Consider the following 21,344-nt stretch of genomic DNA (forward strand, 5'->3'; position numbering starts at 1 on the left):
CAATTTTTCATGGGAACGCTAGATAACCATAGGGAAAAGTATTACCATAATTGGTAACTAGTATTATTTCAAAATATAATGAATTTGCAGCAACAACTAATGTGATGGAGAACCTAGTTGGTCAAGCTGAGTTTGTCTGAATGGAGGATTTCAACCTGAAACATCAATAATTCCTTCCTCCCATCCCCACAGAGCAGCTCAGTGTGCTCAGTTACTCCAGCAGATAGCTTTTGTCTCCAGATTCCAGCATTTGCAGTCTTGGGTCTCCATTAAAGCCTTGTATTTGTTCAAGATAAAGTCTTCATGGACTTAATTGTAATCTCCTTCACTATGTATGAATCTAAGATGCATTCAAGTGTGACTGAAAGCAGATGATATTCCAAAGCTTCCTGCACAGAAATGACCCTCTTTAGCAGAAGTGATCTGAATAATTCTAATGAAGCGTGTCTTTGTCCTTTAAGTATTGCTCATGGTTTCACCAAATGTATAGGAATAAGGGATTGGGGTATTCAATGGAAGGCTTTGGCACCAAGCTTCCAGCGATGAGAAGTGTTGTTAAATATCAAAGGGAGCATTTTCAGAACATTAACAGACATCTGATGAAGGATCTTGGCTTGAACCGCTGACTGTTTATTCCTCTCCATAGGTGCAACCTGACTTGCTGAGTTCCTGTAGCATTTTGTGCGTTTGTTTCTCTAGGTTTTCAGCTTTGCAGAATATCTTGTTTTTATGATTTTCAGAACTGTCCCCAGACAGCTGAAAGACATGAACATCAAGAATTGCCTTTCATCTTATTGTTCTTATTAAAAAGGTTAATAATATCCTACAATCATTTTGAAGAGCTTTTATGTTGAAATTATTTTGTAAAACTTATGGTCAAATGGGACTAGCTTGGATGGGCATCTTAGTCGACATAAATGAGTTAGGCCATGTGCTGTGTGACTTTATGATTCCAGTACTTCAAACACCGACTAATACTTTAAAATCTATCTTCAGTAGTATGCCGGGTATGTTTAGCAAATGAGATTGAGATTGATTTCATAATTATATCTATTAGATGTAAAGAGTGATTCACATTTGGACTTGGTCTTGAAACTGATTTTCCATGGCTTTTATGATCTAAAGTTAGAATTCTGTAGAAATACCTCATACTAATGGGAAGACTAGAAAATAGGAGTTCAATATCTACAAGCCTTAGGCAAGAATTAAAAAAGGGATTTATTTTTCTCTCGGGTCAATCTGTTAAAAAGGCAGAATAAAGGTGATGAATGATTTTCTTAAGAAAGGAATTGACTTGTTCTTATAAGTTTTAAAGCAAGAAGAGAAAATAAAGACATCATGATGAGTAAGCCTGGTCAAGACTGATTTGCAGATAGCAGAGAAACTACAGAAGGAACTTAGTGGGTAAGGGCTGGGCAGGTCTTAAGCTGAAATATCCGTGATTCCTTTACTGACACAGATGCTGCCTGACCTGCTAAGTTCTTCCAGCAGTTTGTTTTTTTGCTCCAGATTCCAGCATGTCTTGTATGGCAAATACTCTGCACATGACCGCTACAAACTGCAGAGAGTTGTGAGCTCAGTTCAGCATGTGACAGAAACCAGCCTCCCCTCCACTGACTCTGTTTACACTTCTCATTGTCTCAATAAAGCAGCTAGCATAATCAAAGACTTGCTTCCTTCTTATTCCTGCCTCTCATCGGACAAAACAACATGCACAACTCAGAAGGTCAATCAAGGTCAATGAAAATTAATAAACAGGTGATGTTTCTGGCCAAGACCCTTCATCAAGACTGTAAAGGAAGGGGGAACATGGCAGAAATAAAAAGGTGGGAGGAACGAAGGAGGACAAGCTAGAATGTAATAGGTGAAGTCAGATATGTGGGAAAGGGGGGTGATGAAGTAAGAAGCTAGGAGGTGATAGGTGAAAAGGCAAAGAGCTGGAGAAGAAGGAACGTGATAGGTGAAGAGACTGACATGTCAGAACAGGAATGGGGATAGGAATTATAATGATTGGCCACCAGGAAATTCTGCTTTTAGTGGATGAAGCAGAAGTGCTTGACAAAGAGGTCCTCCAGTTTACATCAGGTCATACCAATGTAGAGGAGGCCACATTGGGAGCACTGGATACAGTGCATGACCCCAACAGATTCGTAGATGATGTGCTGCCTTGCCCAGAAGGACTGTTTGAGGCCCTGAATGGAGGTGAGGGAGGAGGTGAATGGGCAGCTGTAGCATTTCTGTGCCACAAGGGGGGATTAGTAGGGAAAGACCAGTGGGCAAGGGAATCATGGAAGGAGTGATCCCTGTGGAGAGTTGGGGGTGGGGGGAAGGTAAAGCCTGTAAGTATGGACTACCAGGCTCAAGGGCAGCTTCTAACTGTGCTGTTATAAGACCGTTGTATGGACCCTTGGTCCTCACAATCTGGTTTTCACTTGGACATTTTCTTTCACAAGAACTTGAAATTGGTTAAAAGCATGTCCAATTTTCACAATGTATTTAAAATGGGCAAACCTCCATGGTATTTTATGTGAGTCTGTGCACATTCACATAGAAGCTGCAGCAGTATTTATTATCAGAAAATAGTATAGATTTTTTTGTTTATAGTGTTGATCTGACATTGTCAAGCTTACCCATCAATCATCCTCAAACTAGCAGCTTCCAACAGTGAAGGGTGTTGCTTAAAAAGTGAGCAAGAAAGGTCAAGCAATCAAAGATCAGTCAATCCGAAGGTAGGGAGATTGGATGGCATGCATCAGTTTTTAGAGAGAGAGACAGAGAGGTGTTAATTGAGAACATTGATTAGGATGGCATATTTGATGTGGTTTACATAAATTTTAGTGAAAAGAGGAAATCTGACATGCCAAATCGATCAAAAGTATTTAAAAAAAACCATATGATCTATGAGACGGTGGCAAGTTAAATTGGGTTATAACTTGACTCAGTGGGAGCAAGGAAAAAGCACTGGTCATCAGAAATTTAGTGACTAGAAGGTTGTGTGCAGTGGGGTACACATTGAGTTAATACTACACCCATTTTGTCATACATATAAATGATTTGGACTTTGAAGTAGCAGATGCACTTGAAAAGTTTGCTGAGGATATCAAGATTAGCATAAACAGAAAATGCCAGTAATTCGGTGTGACACATACCAAATGTTGGAGGAGCTCAGTAGGTCAGGCAGCATTTATGGAGAAGAATAAAAGGCTCAATGTTTCAGGCTGAGGCCCTTTATCATGACCGAGATGGGGATCAAGGTTAGCAGTGTGGATTATACTGTGAATGGAAGTTCTGGACTAGAGGAAGTATTTGTGAAGTAAGTACAAAACTTGTAAATGCATTTTAATCTGGAGAAGTGCTTTTAGAGAGGCTAAATAATTGAATACATGTCAACATACTGAAACATTGATGTTGTTTGCATCCAGCTGTCTTGAAAGACAATGGGTGATGATGATCAGAAAGTATGGAGATCCTGAGATGCCCAGTCGTCAAGATCCCCCTCTCAGCCTCACAAGTGTAGTCCAAAGGAAAGCTTATAAAGCAATATGTTTGGCACCAGCTTGGCTGCAGGAGCTGCCGGTAGGATGTTCAATGATGTCCAGTTGCCTTAGGGACTCCAGTCTGGAGTTGCTCTCTGGGTTTAGTTCCATAAACTTTGTCTCCCCTGTGGCTGCCCACAAGACAGTGGGCAATTTACCCATAGCTGGGGATACTGAAATGTATGGATAAACAAAAGGATCTTAAAGGGCATGCAGAGATATTCTTGAGGATAGTGGGATAGGTGAGTAAGATGAATGAGGCACTTGACTTTATTGGCCAATGCATTAAACAGCATTGTAGTGAAGCTTTGCTAGATCTGTACAAGTGACAGTTGGGAAGCTGTACAGTTCTGTTTCCATAATACAAGAAGAGAGCGATGGCACTGGAGAGATTGCAGAGGTGATTTAAGAAGATATTGCTAAGACTGGAAAATTATGATTGCAAGGAAAGTGTGCCAAGGCTGGGTTTGTTTTCTTTGGAATTAAGGAAGAGAAGAAATGTAACTGAAGTACACTCAGACCCCGCATAACACTACCCCCCCCCCCCCCATAACACTGATTCATTACAACATGGTTGTTCAATTCTTTATAGAAATGTCTTTAAATGACAAAAATTTATTTTAAGCAACACTTAAAACTTCTCAAGAGTGGTCATCACAGCAAGCATTCAGTCAGTCAATGAGAGTGCTTTGCACATGCTCGGAGCCACTCGCAGCCAATCATGTATTAGTTCACAGTAAGGCAGCACAGGATTTTCCTGCAACACTGAAGACCATAACTGAAAAGAACGATTATCCTCCCGAGCTTGTTTTCAATGTGGATGAAATGGGCCTATTTTGGAAAAAGGTTGCCTTCTCATACTTCCATCTCCCAAGAAGAGAAACGGGCATCTGGGTTCAAGGCTACAAAAGACCAGTAAACTGTCTTGCTCGGAGGCAATGCTAAAGGTGACTTTAAGTTAAAACCTATGATTGTGTATAACTATGAAACTCCACAAACAATGAAAGGCATTTTAAAGTCAAGTCTACCAGTGATTTAGAAGTCAAACAAGAAAGCCTGGGTGACTATTGATGTTTTCCAAAATCGGTTTGTTTCATGTTTTCGTCCAGCAGTGAAACAGTATTGTGAGGAGCTTGACCTTAAACTAAAGCATTGTTGGTGCTTGATAGTGCCCAAGGCCACCCTGAGAACCTTGAGAAGCTTCGGACCTGTATTCTCGTAGAAGTGGTTTACCTTCCACCCTGCACCACTTCATTACTCCAACCAGTGGATCAAAGAGTATATCAAATTTTAAAGCCTACTACCTTCATCGCACATTCAAGCTCCTTGCAGAGGAAACAAAAGGTCAAGAGAAACAATACATCAGGCAATTTTGGAAAAATTACAATGCCATAAAAGCTGTAGACAATATCAGAGATGAAGTATGAGATGAAGTAACTTCAAACTGCATGAGTGGAGTGTGGTAGAAGCTATGGCCAGAAGCACAGAACAACACATTCTAGGACTTCAGGTAGAACCAGTCATCCAAGACATTGTTGAACTGCCTAGTAAGGTGGGATTACAGGATGTTAATGATGGTGGTGTTGAAGAGCTACTCATGGTGAGAGCCTGAATACAAAGAGCTTCGTGAACTTGCAGAGCAACAAATCCTGGGGTGAATCTGAGGACACGGAAGAGGTAATCTGAGAAGAGGTAACACCAGCAAGAAACCTCACCACAAAACTCCTCAGCACTAGCAACACCATGATCACATAAATCATGGACCAGTTTATCAATAATGGCCCTGACTGGGAACAAAGCAATCAGGCAAGGAGACGTGTTCTCGACATGATTTCCTGCTACCAAGAACTGTGTCGTGAGAGGAAACTTAAGAAAAGGCAGTGAAATTTCGATGCCTACTTGAAGAAGAAGGCAAAGTTAGAGGAGAACCCACATTCTGATCCCTCCTGTAAGATGCAACCACCGCCCGCCCGCCTGCCTCCGCTGCTGCTGTGATGTGTTGCTGCTCAACTGATGTACAGGTTCGGCCTATTTATGTGTTTGTTACTCCACGAATCACTGTGTATACATAAAATAAATATCATATATCCTGAGTTTGATTTTTTTTTCTATCAGGCACACGTCCAATTATGTAATGTTATAATAACTCCGCCTAGCACTGATTTATGTAGCACTCCACGTCTGAGGAACACATCATCAGTGTTAAGTGGGGTCCGAGTGTATACAAAACTATGAGAAGCCAAGACAGTAAATAGTAAGGGCCAATTTCTAGTCTCAGAGAGGTCTGTAGCTAAGGAATATAGGCTTCATTTTATTGGTTGAAGGATTAGAGGGAAATTTCAAAGAGGGGAGTTCAGGAGACAAAAATAGTGGAGACAAAAACTCTGAACACATTTGATAGGATCTTGGATGAACACTTGAATAGTCATTACTTGCAGGACTGCGGGCCAACAATTGGGAAGATAGATTTACTTTTGGGTAACTGGTAAATTTAGTAGATTACCAGAGGGAAAAATATTACCATTTTTATGCTATTTCCAAATTTAGTCTGACAAATTTACCTCTGTGAGAATCCGTAGGCGAGGCAGGCTTGAATACTCATTGACCATAGTTTTGCTTAAAACAAAATGAGCTTTTGTAAAAGCTAAATGCAGATTTTATTTTAGAAGACAGGATGAGGTTGTTTATGCTAGCTTTGTGAAAGAGCTGACAGTTACTCACATTTCTACTCTTTGCATATTGCACTGCAGTTTTATCCCCCTTCAAATCTGTTTCCATCTCCTTTTTAGAAGTAACTCTTAAATCTCCTTAAGCAGTGCAACTTAATGGCTTGAATGTTTGTGCTGAAGCCTCATGACTTCATTGATGGGTGGCAGGAAGACTGAAGTGGTTGATATGCAGGTGACAGGGAAAAGATTAGAGGAAATGTGTGGTTGAATGTGACTGATGAGTGATCCAGCATAGAACTGATGGGTCAAATGGCAACCGCATATATCAAAATCTACTTTTCCGTTCGTTATTTTGAAACTTATCTTAAAATCATGACTTCCAGTGGCTGCCCATTTTGTCAGTGAAATCAGTGTTTCCTGATCTCCTGCATCAAGGCTCCTGATAATTTTTAAGTTCATGTAATTTAAACTTAGAAGAGGTGAGTGAGGGAAATGAAACAATACCACAGCTGGAAAGTCACAGTTGCTCCACTTGGACCAAAGATCTCTTGAATTTTTAGTAAGTGGGAAGGACATTAAATCCATATGAAGTGCCTTGCAAGAATGGTGAATAACTCAATGAGTTGTGGTAACTGCAGTAAGGATTGTCTGGCCATGAATTCCGGATTGATCAAGAAGGTTACTAGAAAAGTAGGGAAATTATGAAAGATGGTGAAGATTGATAGGAAAAGTGAGCAATATTGAAAATAAAAAACAAATAGACAACCTGGAAGGAGTTAGCCCAGTCTACCCTTTTTATGCCACTTTCCCACTGGTCCCCTGGTTTGCACTATTTTTCTCTCTGAAACATGTATATTGCTTTACTAGATTGCTGCTGCATTCCCATTAGGAAGTGATTTTTACCTGCAGTGGAACGCATTGGATACCTGACGGAGTAGTTACTTACTATACACATATAGAACTCTCTCATGGCCATACATATCACAATTCTGAGAAACCCAACATTATAAATCCCATTCATACTGCAGTGAAACTACAATAATCCAGCATGCACAACACTTCACTGGTATTTGTCCTGCAAATTTTGTCAAGACCATAATACATCTTAATTTTTCTTTGAAATGTTATGAAGAAGTACACTGAGATTTCCTGCAAACTAGGTGATTCCAAAGGGAATACTCAGAGCTGAACTGCAGTGTTTAAAAGGTCTGCAGGAAATAGGTCCCCAGTGGATTTAAAGGGAATGCCAGAGCCATGGGGGTTTAAAAATAATCTCCATGAACCAGGTGCAAAACCAACAGGATTTCTTAACAATTGTCCAGTAGAGTATTGGAGTCTGCTGTATCCTTATGCCACTTTCTTGAACAGATGTAGTATATATGGATTTCAGCAAGGCATTTGATAAAGTACCCTATGCAAGGCTTATTGAGAAAGTAAGGAGGCATGGGATCCATGGGGGCCTTGCTTTCTGGATCCAGAATTGGCTTGCCCACAGAAGGCAAAGAGTGTTTGCAGACAGGTCATTTTCTGCATGGAGGTCAGTGACCTGTGGTGTGCCTCAAGGATCTGTTCTGTTCTGCGACCCCTTCTCTTTGTGATTTTTATAAATGACCTGTATGAGGAGGTGGAGGGATGGGTTAGTACATTTGCTGATGTAGTGTGGAGGTCTGTCAGAGGTTACAGTGTGACATCGATAGGATGCAAAACTGGGCTGAGAAGTAGCAGATGGATTTCAACCTAGTTAAGTGTGAAGTGGTTCATTTTGGTAGGTCAAATATGATGGCAGAATATAGTCTTAATGGTAAGACTCTTGGCAGTGTGGAGGAACAGAGGGATCTTGGGGTCCAAGTCCATAGGACTGTCAAAGCTGCTGTGCAGGTTGACTGTGTGGTTAAGAAAGCATACGGTGCATTGGCTTTCATTAATCGTGTGATTGAATTTAAGAGCCAAGGGGTAATATTACAGCTTTATAGGATCCTGGTCAGACCTCACTCGGAGGACTGTACTCAGTTCTGGTCACCTCACTACAGGAAGGATGTGGAAACTATAGAAAGGGTGCAGAGGAGATTTACAAGGATGTTGCCTAGATTGGGGAGCATGCCCTATGAGAATAGGTTGAGCAAACTTGACCTTTTCTCTTTGGAGCGATGGAGGATGAGAGGTGACCTGATAGAGGTGTATAAGATGATGCGTTGATCATGTCGATAGTCAGAGGCTTTTTCCCAGGGCTGAAATGGCTAACATGAGAGGGCACAGTTTTAAGGTGCTTGGGAGTAGGTACAGAGGAGATGTCAGGGATAAGTTTTTTATGGAGAGTGGTGAGTGCACGGAATGGACTGCTGGCAATGGTGGTGGAGGCATGGCATTGTGGGCCAAAGAGCCCGTATTGTGCTGTAGGTTTTCTGCCACTCTTTCTGCCGTCCCTTGCCCCTCTGTCTGCTCCATCTGTGCCGAAAACTGTATAATCTATAGACCTTAACCCTTACAAATAAACAGAGCAATACCTCACTTTAATTCTAGAATTATGTTAGATTAAAGATTAGTTTTGTCACATGTACATCAAAATATACAGTGAAATACATCACTTATGTCAACAACCAACACAGTCCAAGAATATGCTGGGGGCAGCCTGCCAGTGTCACCATATTTCTGGCGCCAACATAGCATGCCCACAGATTAGTAACCTTTACTAACTGTATGTGTTTGGAATGTGAGAGGAACCCGGAGCACCTGGAGGAAGTCCATGTACAGAACTCCTTAGAGACGACGGAGGGAATTGAACCCTGACCACTGATGCTGTAATAGCATTGCACTATCCACTACTCTGCAGTGTACAGAGATTGGGAATAATCAATAATGCATCATTTCACCCTTTAAATATTTATTATTAATTCTGGAAAGATTCATTTTTCAAATTTTGTTCTGCGAAATTATTTTACAACAAAATTGAATAGAGAAGGATGTATCAGCATCTCCATGCTTGAGTGAAAATTCTATTAGTTCTGAAACAGATGTTGAGGATATCTTTTGAATTTCAAACTATTCTGTCACATGGTGTAGTTGACACGGTCATCACTGGTGAAGTATTAATGTGCCTGTGAGTAATGTCCCCTTATGAAGTGGTTCTATTGTTGTGTGGAGAAAGTAGTTCTTCATTGAAAGAGACAGGAAGACATGCTGACAATGAAAGGAAGATATTCCTTTCTATGTTTTGAGATTAGCTGAAGGAATTTATTATGTTGTCTGGAATGAAAAAAAGCTTGTATTTGACAATCCTGTGGTGAGAATGTGGAACTTGAGATTTCAGAACGTGGGTAAGGTGAATATCAGACAGGGAAGTTGAGTAAAATGGGTTTGGTGGGTGAGGATGAGCCTGTAATAGAAATTTGTACTGCTAGTGAACTTAAAAAATGCAGAGTTTGAGTCAAATGCATCACCTTCTAGTATGGAAGGGGCCACTGCACAGGATTGTAAACAGCTGCAGTAGGTTTGCAAACTCAACCAATTCCATCCTGGCTACTCCATCATCAAGGACATCTTCAAAGGTGATATCTCAGCATGTTGGGGGAGGTTGAAAATCTGGCTAAGTGGTGTGACAGCAACAACCTCTCACTCAATGTCAGCAAGACCAAAGAGAGGATTATTGACTTTAGGAGAAGGAATCCAGAGGTCCATGAGCCAATTCTCATTGGGGGAATTAGAGGCGGAGAGGGTCAGCAACTTTAAATAATTTGGTGCTTTCATTTCAGAGGATCTGTCATGGGATGAGCACATCTGCCATTGCAAAGAAAGTATGGTAGCTCTTCCACTCTTAGAAGTTTGCGAAAATTTTGTATGTATTCTAAAACTTTGACAGACTTCTGTAGATGTGTGGTGGAGTTATATTGACTAGTTGCATCACAGTCTGGTACAGAAACTTGTATGGAAAAGCTGCAAAAATATAGTGCATACAGTGTAGTAAAGTCTTCTCCGCTACTGAGCACATCTATACAGAGCACTGTCATAGGAAAGCAGCATCCATCATCAAGGACCCCCACCATCCAGGCCATGCTCTTTTCTCACCGCTGTGAGAGGTGGTACAGGAACCTCAGGACCTGCATCACCAAGTTCAGGAACAGTTATTACCCCTCAACCATCAGGCTCTTGGACCAGAGGGGACAACTTCACTTGCCCCATCACTGTACTGTTCCCACAACTTGTGGTCTCACTTTCAAGAACACTGCATCTCATATTCTTGATGTATATTGCTTATTTATTTATTATTTATTATTATTTCTTTTGCTTCTCTTTTTGTGTTTGCACAGTTGTTTTTCTGCCTATTGGTATTCTCTGTCCTTTTGGGTGCTATCTTTCATTGATTCTGTTTCCTTGTATTTATTGTGATTGCTTGAAGAGAATGATTCTCAGGGTTGTATATGGTGACATACATATATATAGATAGATATAGAGAGAGACAGAGACAGACAGAGAGACAGAGATACACTTCCATAATAATTATACTTTAAACTCAAAAAGGCATCATTAAGGGCCCCCACCATCTAGGACATGCCACCTTCTCTTGATACCATCAGGGAAGAAGTACAGGAGCCCGAAGACACACACTCAGCTTCTTCCCCTCCACCATCAGATATATGAATGGACAATGAACTAACCCATGAAAACTATCTGTTCTCTTTTTGCATGATACATTTAATAGTGATCATCCTGACACAGTGATGTCAAGAAAACAATCTCTCCTTCAATGTCACAAAAACGAACGAGCTGGTTATGGACTACAGGAGGAATGGAGACAGGCTAACCTCTATTGACATAAATGGATGTGGGGTTGAGAGGGTGAACAACTTCAAGTTCCTTGGCATACACATCACCGAGGATCTCATGTGGTCTGTACACACCGACTGTGTGGTGAAAAAGGCACAACAGCGCCTCTTTCACCTCAGACGGTTGAAGAAGTGTGGTATGGACCCCCAAATCCTATGAACTTTCTATAGTGGCACAATTGAGAGCATCCTGACTGGCCGCATCACTGCCTGGTATGGGAACTGAGAGCCAGAAACGCCTATCAGCGGGATACAAAGAAATGCAACGTTTTGTGCTTCATGGAGAACTGGCTGAAGGAGGAGATACCGGATCATGCCATCAAGCCTTCTGGGTTCTCCCTGTACCAGGCGGACAGGAGGAGGGGTATGCTTGGTGCCAACCCCCAGAATGTGCATGCACTCAAATCATTTTGTTCCCCAGACCTGGAATACCTGGTACTACTGTGCTGACCCTTCTGGCTGCCCAGGGAGTTCATGGCTGTTATCATCACAGCGATGTACATTCTGCCACAGGGCACTCATGGAGATAAGATACTTGACCACTGTTACACTCCCTTTTGCAATGCTTACAAAGTTCTCCTCCACCCAGCTTTTGGAAAATCAGATCACTCTTCAATCCTGTTTTTGCCAACATACAGGCAGAAGCTGAAATAAGAAGCGTCCTTTGTTGGTCCGAACAGTCAGTCTCCATGCTGCAGGACTCCTTCAATGACGTCGACTGGAATGTCTTTCATGATGAGGATGTCTCCGAGTTCACTGATGGAGTCACGTGCTTTATCCAGAAGTGCATCGACGATATCGTCCCCCAGAAGTCAGTCAGGATCTTCCCAAACCAGAAACGCTGGATCAGTAGTTCCATGCAAGCAGCACTTACTGCATAACATTGAGCTTACATTGCCGACAATCAGCTAGGGCTCAAGAAAAGCAGCTATGATCTGCACAAAGCTATCAAGGCTGCGAAACAGCAATACAGGGACAAGATTGAGTCAAGATTCATAACAAAAAGCACATGTGACTTGTAACGAGGGTTGCATACCATCACAGACTTCAAAGCCAAATGTTGTGGTGCCACTAACATCGTGGCCTCTCTCCTAGATGAGCTCAATCACTTTTACGCTCAGTTTGATGCCACTAACTGAGCCTCCGAGGAAAGCCACCGCTAAAACTTGGTCATCTCTGAGGCTGAGGTACACAGATGTTTCCAACGAGTGGACAGTCGCAAAGCTGCAGGACCGGACAGCATCCCAGGGCGAGTACTCAGGATGTGTGCAACACAACTGGCAGGTGTGTTTACTGACATTTTTACTCTCTCCCTCTCCCAGTGTGGAGTGCCCTCCAGCTTCAAATTATCCACCATCGTCCCTGTACCAAAAAACACCAAGGTAACATGCCTGAATGACTGACATCCTATTGCAGTCACTTCAATGATAAGTATATGCTTTGAGAGGCTGGTTAAGCGTTACATCTGCTGCTTGCTACCACCCAAACTGGACCCCCTACAATTCGCCTACCGACACAACCGATCAACAAATGACGCAATAGCTACTGCTCTACATACCGTCCGTACACATCTGGAGAAGAAGGATGCTTATGTGAGAATGCTGTTCTTGCACTACAGTTCAGCGTTCAACGCCATAGTTCCATCCAGACTCGACGAGAAGTTCAGAGACCTCAGCCTTGACCCTGCCTCGTGCAACTGGATCCTGGGCTTCCTGTCAGATTGCCAGCAGGTTGTAAGAGTGGGCTCCCTCACCTCCACCTCTCTGACTTCCGATACAGGAGCCCCTCAGGGCTGTGTCCTAAATCCCCTCCTTTACTCCTTGTATACGCATGACTATGTCACCACCCACAGCTCTAATCTGCTCTAATTAAATTTGCAGGTTACACTACATTGATTGGCCTTGTTTCAGACAATAACAAGGTGGCCTACAGGAAAGAAGTCATCACCCTGACACAGTGGTGTCAAGAAAACAACCGCTCCCTCAATGTTGCAAAAACAAAGGAGCTGGTTGTGGATTGCAGGAGGAATGGAGACAGGTTAACCCCTAGTGACATCAATGGATCTGGGGTTGAGAGGGTAAAGAGCTTCAAGTTCTTTGGCATCCACATCACTGAGGACTTCACGTGGTCTGTACACACCAGCTGTGTAGTGATAAAGGCACAACAGTGTCTCAGATGGTTGAGCAAATTTGGTATGGGCCCCCCTCCCCCCAATCCTAAGAACTTTCTACAGGGGCACAATTGAGAGCATCCTGACTGGCTGCATCACTGCCTGGTATGGGAACTGTAGAGAATGGTGCGGACATGCCAGTGCATCTGTAATTAACTTCCCATGATTCAGGACATTTACAAGGGCAGGTGTGTAAAAAGGGCCCGTAGGATCTTTGGGGACCTGAGTCACACCAACCACAATCTATTCCAGCAGCTACCATCCAGGAAGTGGTACATAAAAGCATAAAAGCCAGGACCGACAGGCTCCGGGACAGCTTCTTCCACCGGGTCATCAGACTGATTAACTCACGCTGATTTGAGTACACTCTATGTTATATTGACTGTTCTATTATATATATTATATGATTGCACATTGCACATTTAGGCAGAGACGTGACGTAAAGAATTTTACTCCTCATATACGTGAAGGATGTAAGAAATAAAGTCAATTCAATTCAATTCAACCTCTGCTTTAAATGTACCTAATGACTTGGCCTCCACAGGCATCAGTGGCAATGAATTCCACAGAATCTGGTGAAAGAACTTCCTCCTCATTTCTGTTCTGAAGGGAGTTAATGCATATCATATTTATACTGAGTTAAATACTGTATGTAATTAGTTTTGCTACAATAAGTGTATGGGACACTGGAAAAATGTTGAATTCCCCTTGGGGATGAATAAAGTATCTATCTATCTATCTAATAATAATAAGTTCTGTGAAATAAATAGGAGGAATGGGAGTGATAGGCCTATGCTGGCAAACAGAGCCATCCTAATAGACCAAATGGCTTTCCGCGTCCAAAGGAAGATGGTGACAAGCTTTGTTGAAAATTTGTCAGAAAGCAAGGTTTAAGAAAGGAATAACAAGTGGTTTAGCTAACTTTGATGATCCAATTTAACACTTTGGCTGCATGAACTTTTATATTCAAAGGTATCTTAACGAGCTGTTTCTATTGTAACAGAATTTTCACTCAAGCAGAGTGTTTCAGGAGTATTTGCCTGTCCATTGTATCTTTGAAATTAAATAATAATTAGCCAGATGTAGAACTGATTTATACTGGGAACCAAAGAAAGAAAGGTCCTTCAGCAAAATTCCTTGCTTGGCAGTTGCTAGCAGCTTCAAGACATTGATTCTGCAGCATTATTCACAGCCCAAAGATACTGGGAATAATTGACTTTTATCCTTTGTCTTGGCTACTGGCACCTCATTAAAGATTAAGCTGCTGCAAGTATTTAAATCCATGGTTTAGGTGAGTATTAACAACATGTTTGGATAAAAATATTTTGAAGGTGCTTTCATGTAAAACTTTAAGTTTTATGTTCTCAGAAAAGCACTTGCTAGTAAATTCCAGGTTGTAAATCAGAACGAATGAATTCATTTAATAAGTAGCTGGTTGACTTTGGCATAGATTGAGTTCTGATCTGGGTTTAAAGCATCCATTAAGCAATTTTTGTTTCTGAGGTTATTCCACTTACTTTCCAACTAGCTGCAATTGAAGGATTACAAATCACTGTGGTTAAGGATGCATATTGAATATTATTTTCAGTAATCTGACTTTAATTTAAGAAAAAACATATTTGATCTTGATTTCTGTTCCTAATATTCTTTGAACATGTACTATGAGAAAGCCCAAAATGATAATTTAATATATAGGATGCAACCAAGGCAATTATTTTGGCAGAGCAACTGCAAGAAACCTGGCTTCACGGCTCACGAGCAGGAGAGACAGCAATGTTGCTTTTCTGTATGGTTGGTTCTATCAGTTTTAAGATAAGAATTACGGCTTATTTTTCCTCTGCGCTCTATGGAAAAAGATTGTAAGGCAATAGACAGAAGATGATGGAAATATAAATTTAAAACAGGGCATGTTGGCAACAGACGTGAACACAGCATCAGTAGAGAGAGAAATGAAACAAACGATCCAGATCAGTGAAAAGTCATGAACTCTGGTGTTGCTTCTATTTCTTTCTCCATCCTCTTGACTTTTGCCAGGGTTTTCTGCATCATGGAAAGATTGTAATTGTGTTCTTTATAAACATGTGTTGCACTAACCTGTGATTCCCCCACCCAATTAATCCCCACCATCACCACTTGTACCTTTTGCTGTATATAACAGCTGCTGTCACAGCACAGGCAGTTTTGGAATTCTGGTAGCTTAACTAAATGGGTCACGCTTCATCTGAGAGTCATGTCAGCACAAGATGAGTACTGTTATGAGGTGATCAAAGTAGAGTTTTGGTCTAACTGCATTGAGGTGACTGGAATAGGCTCTTATGCCAGGCATCAGTCATCTGTATGTTCAGCCATTTTTCAGACATGGGTGATAAAACAATGTGCTGAAACACTCCGCAGGTCAGGCAACGATTTTTCAGGTCGATGGGTATTTTACAAATGAGAGTGCACAGTACCAAATAATGAATAATGCATATATTTCTATTCTGTTTTGATGTCTAGTTTGATAAATCATACGCCTATAATATACGGCACAGCTATGGAAAGGAAGGCAAGAGAACTGACTATACACCATTCAGCTGCATGAAGATTATTCTGTCAAATGCGCCCAGTCAGGGGGACCATCATGGTAAGTTGATAGGCTAGTCACAGTCTTCTAAAGCAGTGAAAGGACTTGGAAGGAGCCGTTGGAAAAGCGGTTGTTAAGTTGCATTTCCAACAGGTCTTGAGGGTGCAGCTTGTGCCAATCACAGTTCTGCTCTGTCAGACTCCCAGCTGCCTCATTTAAGAATGAGATGAGCCATTCATTAAGGCTACACTTTGCAGTGCATGCTGAAGACATTTTGCTCATGTTTTGGGAATGGGTATTATATAGACGTCCTCCCACACATGCAATGACCAAGTAAAACCATATGAAAGCCATAAACCATTTATTAAACTTAAAGATGCGGAATATTTTTGAGACAAACAGAACAAAATCTGGGAGAAACTCTATGGGTCAGGCAGCATCTGGACAGTCAGTGTTACAGATCTCTCCACTCCATTTCCCATATTTAGTTTTATGTTCCATCCTCTTTTCATTTCAGATTCTGTTATTGGCAATACTATGTTGCCTCCACCTATCACCTCCTAGCCTCCATTTGTCAATTACCTCTCTTCATCTGGATCCAGCTATCACTTACCTGCTTCTGCTGCACCCCTTCCCCTCCCCCCCTTCACAATGAGCTGTTTTCTTTTCATCCAGATGATGGTCTTAACCGGAAATGGCAGCAATCTATTTCTTACCACAAATGCTGCCCAAGAAAACTGAGTTCTAGCATTTTGTGTTTTACTCTGGATTCTGGCATCTGCAGTCTCCTGAGTCTCTAATTTCATTGAAATTGACCAGTTTACTGTCATTCCATTGCAAAGCAAACCTCAGTGAGGTTCAGCTGTTCAAAATATACACCTGTGTAGGCCTTTGAATAAACCTACAGAGCGACTCTCACCCCGGTTCCTTGTTCTATTTCTCCCGTGGGCTTTGAAGAACATGAGTATTTTGAACCTATTCACTAGGAACTAGTGCAAAAACAACTTGTCGCAGCAATTTAAATGCAATTGCTATTCTGATCTAAATACTTCAAAATAGGAGCACAATCCTTCTACAGCCACTTGCATTTAGTCAGCTCCTTAATGTTTTAAGACAGTCCAATATGCCTCACAGAAATTTTTATCGTAGGAGATTTACACCGAGATGTAAAAGGACAGGTAAGTTATAATGCTGGCTGTATGTTTATGCTCAAAAGTGTGGGAAAAGCACAGACTAGGCATTTTGCTGAGAATAGGCATTCTGTCTGCTGTAGCCATCTGGAATTCCAAATGCAATTGATCTTGATTCCACTCCACATTCCCACACCAACCTGTTTGTCCTCGGCTTCCTCCATTGCCAGGCTGAGGCCAGACACAAACCAGAGGAACAGCACCTCATATTCCACCTTGCTAGACCACAGCCCAACACTATGAACATCGAATTTTCTGATCTCAGGTAAACTGCTCCCTTTCAGTCCCTTCTCATAATCCTGATCTGCCTCATTCTTCCTGCACACACCCAATTCACAAACACCATCATAAACACAGGAGATTCAGGAGAAGCTGGAAATGCAGTTATTCCAGCATATTGTGTGTATTGCCCTGATCATTATGTTTCTTTCCTCTCCACCAACTACCCACTCCCCATACACTTTTTCCATTAGTCACTTCCCCCACCGTTATTTATTTGTCCACCCGCCTTCCAAATTTGATCCCATACTTTGCCTTACTGTCCTGTCATATTTCATCATCTGTAGCCCGTTTATCATGCCCACCTATCACCTGCCAGCATCTGTCACTATTTCCACTCTTCCCTCCTTACCTGGATCCACCTGTCACCTGCCAGCATCTGTCACTATTTCCACTCTTCCCTCCTTACCTGGATCCACCTGTCACTTGCCAGCATCTGTCACTATTTCCACTCTTCCCTCCTTACCTGGATCCACCTGTCACTTGCCAGCATCTGTCACTATTTCCACTCTTCCCTCCTTACCTGGATCCACCTGTCACTTGCCAGCATCTGTCACTATTTCCACTCTTCCCTCCTTACCTGGATCCACCTGTCACTTGCCAGCATCTGTCACTATTTCCACTCTTCCCTCCTTACCTGGATCCACCTGTCACTTGCCAGCATCTGTCACTATTTCCACTCTTCCCTCCTTACCTGGATCCACCTGTCACTTGCCAGCATCTTGTCACTATTTCCACTCTTCCCTCCTTACCTGGATCCACCTGTCACTTGCCAGCATCTGTCACTATTTCCACTCTTCCCTCCTTACCTGGATCCACCTGTCACTTGCCAGCATCTGTCACTATTTCCACTCTTCCCTCCTTACCTGGATCCACCTGTCACTTGCCAGCATCTGTCACTATTTCCACTCTTCCCTCCTTACCTGGATCCACCTGTCACTTGCCAGCATCTGTCACTATTTCCACTCTTCCCTCCTTACCTGGATCCACCTGTCACTTGCCAGCATCTGTCACTATTTCCACTCTTCCCTCCTTACCTGGATCCACCTGTCACCTGCCTGCATCTGTCACTATTTCCACTCTTCCCTCCTTACCTGGATCCACCTGTCACTTGCCAGCATCTGTCACTATTTCCACTCTTCCCTCCTTACCTGGATCCACCTGTCACCTGCCAGCATCTGTCACTATTTCCACTCTTCCCTCCTTACCTGGCTCCACCTGTCACTTGCCAGCATCTGTCACTATTTCCACTCTTCCCTCCTTACCTGGATCCACCTGTCACCTGCCTGCATCTGTCACTATTTCCACTCTTCCCTCCTGACCTGGATCCACCTGTCACCTGCCAGCATCTGTCACTATTTCCACTCTTCCCTTCTTACCTGGATCCACCTGTCACCTGCCAGCATCTGTCACTATTTCCACTCTTCCCTCCTTACCTGGATCCACCTGTCACTTGCCAGCATCTTGTCACTATTTCCACTCTTCCCTCCTTACCTGGATCCACCTGTCACCTGCCAGCATCTGTCACTATTTCCACTCTTCCCTCCTTACCTGGATCCACCTGTCACTTGCCAGCATCTGTCACTATTTCCACTCTTCCCTCCTTACCTGGATCCACCTGTCACCTGCCAGCATCTGTCACTATTTCCACTCTTCCCTCCTTACCTGGATCCACCTGTCACTTGCCAGCATCTGTCACTATTTCCACTCTTCCCTCCTTACCTGGATCCACCTGTCACCTGCCAGCATCTGTCACTATTTCCACTCTTCCCTCCTGACCTGGATCCACCTGTCACCTGCCAGCATCTGTCACTATTTCCACTCTTCCCTTCTTACCTGGATCCACCTGTCACTTGCCAGCATCTTGTCACTATTTCCACTCTTCCCTCCTTACCTGGATCCACCTGTCACCTGCCAGCATCTGTCACTATTTCCACTCTTCCCTCCTTACCTGGATCCACCTGTCACCTGCCAGCATCTGTCACTATTTCCACTCTTCTCTCCTTACCTGGATCCACCTGTCACTTGCCAGCATCTGTCACTATTTCCACTCTTCCCTCCTTACCTGGATCCACCTGTCACTTGCCAGCTCTAGCTCCGTTCCTGTATCTCACCCCTTTATACCGCCTCTCTGCCCTCTACTCTTTCAGTCCAGAAGAAGGGTCTCGCCCCCAAATCATCAGCTGCCCATTTTGCTGTACAGATGTTTCCTGATCTGTAGCGTTCCTCCAGTATTTTTCTTTTATCCTGATTTGTGCATATCCAGACTCTTGTTTCTGCATTTACTACTAGAGAGATTTATTGAAGGGAATACAGAGGTTAATTTGAGAAAGTGGAGTCTATAAAGATCCCTTAGGCTTGTTCTGCTATTATCTTGCATCATGACTCAACTTGCTTTTTGTCTGCCCATAGGATTCCTTGATTTTCCTTTTATCCTAAAATCTACCTATTTCATCTTTGAGTATATTCAACAACATGACCATAACAGGGTTTGAGAATTTCAAAGATTCATGGTCCTCTAAGTGATGAAAATTCACTGCCTTTCCATTTTAAATGGGCAACCTCTTATTTTAAGTTTATGCACCCTGATCTAGATTTTCCCATAAATTCTCTCAGCATCTATTCTGTTAAGCTCCCTTACTGTCAAATATAATCATCTCTCATTCTTTCTGTGGGTATACGCACAAATTGTTCAACCCTTCCAACCATAATTCAACCTGGTAAACTTTGTCCAAGCAGCCTCTAATGCAGAGATAATCCCTTCTGAAATGAGATCAAAACTATATAATGTACAGCAGCTCTTGTCCCAGTGAAGCCCTGTGTTGTTGTATCAAAACTTTATCTTGATACTCCATTCCCTTTGTAATGAAGTCCAAAGTTCGATAATCCTTCCAAATTTGTTGTTGTGCCTATGTGCTAACCTTCTCTGTTTCATCTCCAAGCACTCACAGATGCTTTGTTTAGGAGTATTGTGTTAATTATTTTCATTTAACAATATTCTGTTTCTCTATACTGTAATTTCTAAGTATTCACATTCACTTCCTGGCCATTCTCTTTTCTCTCTTCTATATTCTAGGAGAAGATACAGGAGCTTGAATGTCTAAGCATCCAGATTTAAGAACAGCCTTTTTCCACAATTGGAACCAATCATCTCTTTCACACCCCCCCCCCCCCCACTCAGTGATGTTCTTAACTCTACCTCTCTTGGTTATTCTATTATTGTCACCTTAGTATTTATTTTTCCCCCAACTTCAGATTGTACAACAATCCTTGCACCATTTTGCTGTTTTGCTCTCATCATTTATTTTAGCTATATGTACTATCTATTCTAAGCTTCATGTCAACCAGGAATTTCACTACCCCCTAATGTAAATGACAATAATCTGAAGTAATCAAAGTGGGTAACTTTACGTTGTTTCTCGCAATATTCTCTCTGTCAGATTTTTGCCATTCAGCCTGTTACATTTCTATGCAGACTTTATTGGGTGCTCCTCACAACTTCTTTTCCCACCTACCCTGCTAAGATTAGCAAATCTGGCTACAGGTAATTTTTTCTTTTCATCCAATTTACTAATACAGATCGTAAATACTTAATGTCCCAGTTCTAACCGCTGTGGCCAGACTGCAAAAGGCCAGCGTCTGAGTAGAGCTTAAATTATGAATCTTAGTAAATCTAATGATAAAAAGGCTGTTTAGAAAAGTAATATCTGAGCATTATGTTGACCTCATTTATTTCTTAAATTTATGCAGCAGATTTGCAGAAAGATTGGGGATTACTTATGTTTCAGTTTCTATGTTGGAATTAGTGTTGATTTAAAAAGTGCGAACACCATAGCTAAGTCAAACTAACCCATGAAGCAACACATTTGTCATGAGAAAGCACTCTGCTTACCAGTAGCACACTGTGACTGCATCATGGCATCAGCCAAATGCTTGCAGACTGAAAAATTGGGGAGAATTTAGTGGAGTGCATAAGCAAGCAAATGTTTCTTTGGCAGAGAAACAAATGTGATCTCAGATGTCCCATACTACATTATTGTCTTCAGTACGTTCTCCTTTTATTTTGGATACAGAGCAATCACTTTGTCATCCCAAAGTGTACAATGTGATAATGACT

The 21,344-nt window shown here is 42.1% G+C and overlaps 1 protein-coding gene across 2 annotated transcripts in view; it reads left to right on the forward strand.

The window, feature by feature from the left end:
• The window catches only part of prim2 (DNA primase subunit 2), a 249,198-nt gene that overhangs the window by 207,058 nt on the left and 20,796 nt on the right, over positions 1-21,344 (forward strand). For both annotated transcript variants that reach the window (XM_059982273.1, XM_059982274.1), the window contains one exon: positions 15,692-15,818. In XM_059982273.1, coding sequence (XP_059838256.1) covers positions 15,692-15,818 — 127 coding nt within the window. The remainder of the gene's footprint in view (positions 1-15,691; positions 15,819-21,344) is intronic.

The sequence above is a fragment of the Hypanus sabinus genome, chromosome 10 (genome assembly GCF_030144855.1).
Source record: "Hypanus sabinus isolate sHypSab1 chromosome 10, sHypSab1.hap1, whole genome shotgun sequence".
NCBI classification, from domain to species: Eukaryota; Metazoa; Chordata; class Chondrichthyes; order Myliobatiformes; family Dasyatidae; genus Hypanus; species Hypanus sabinus.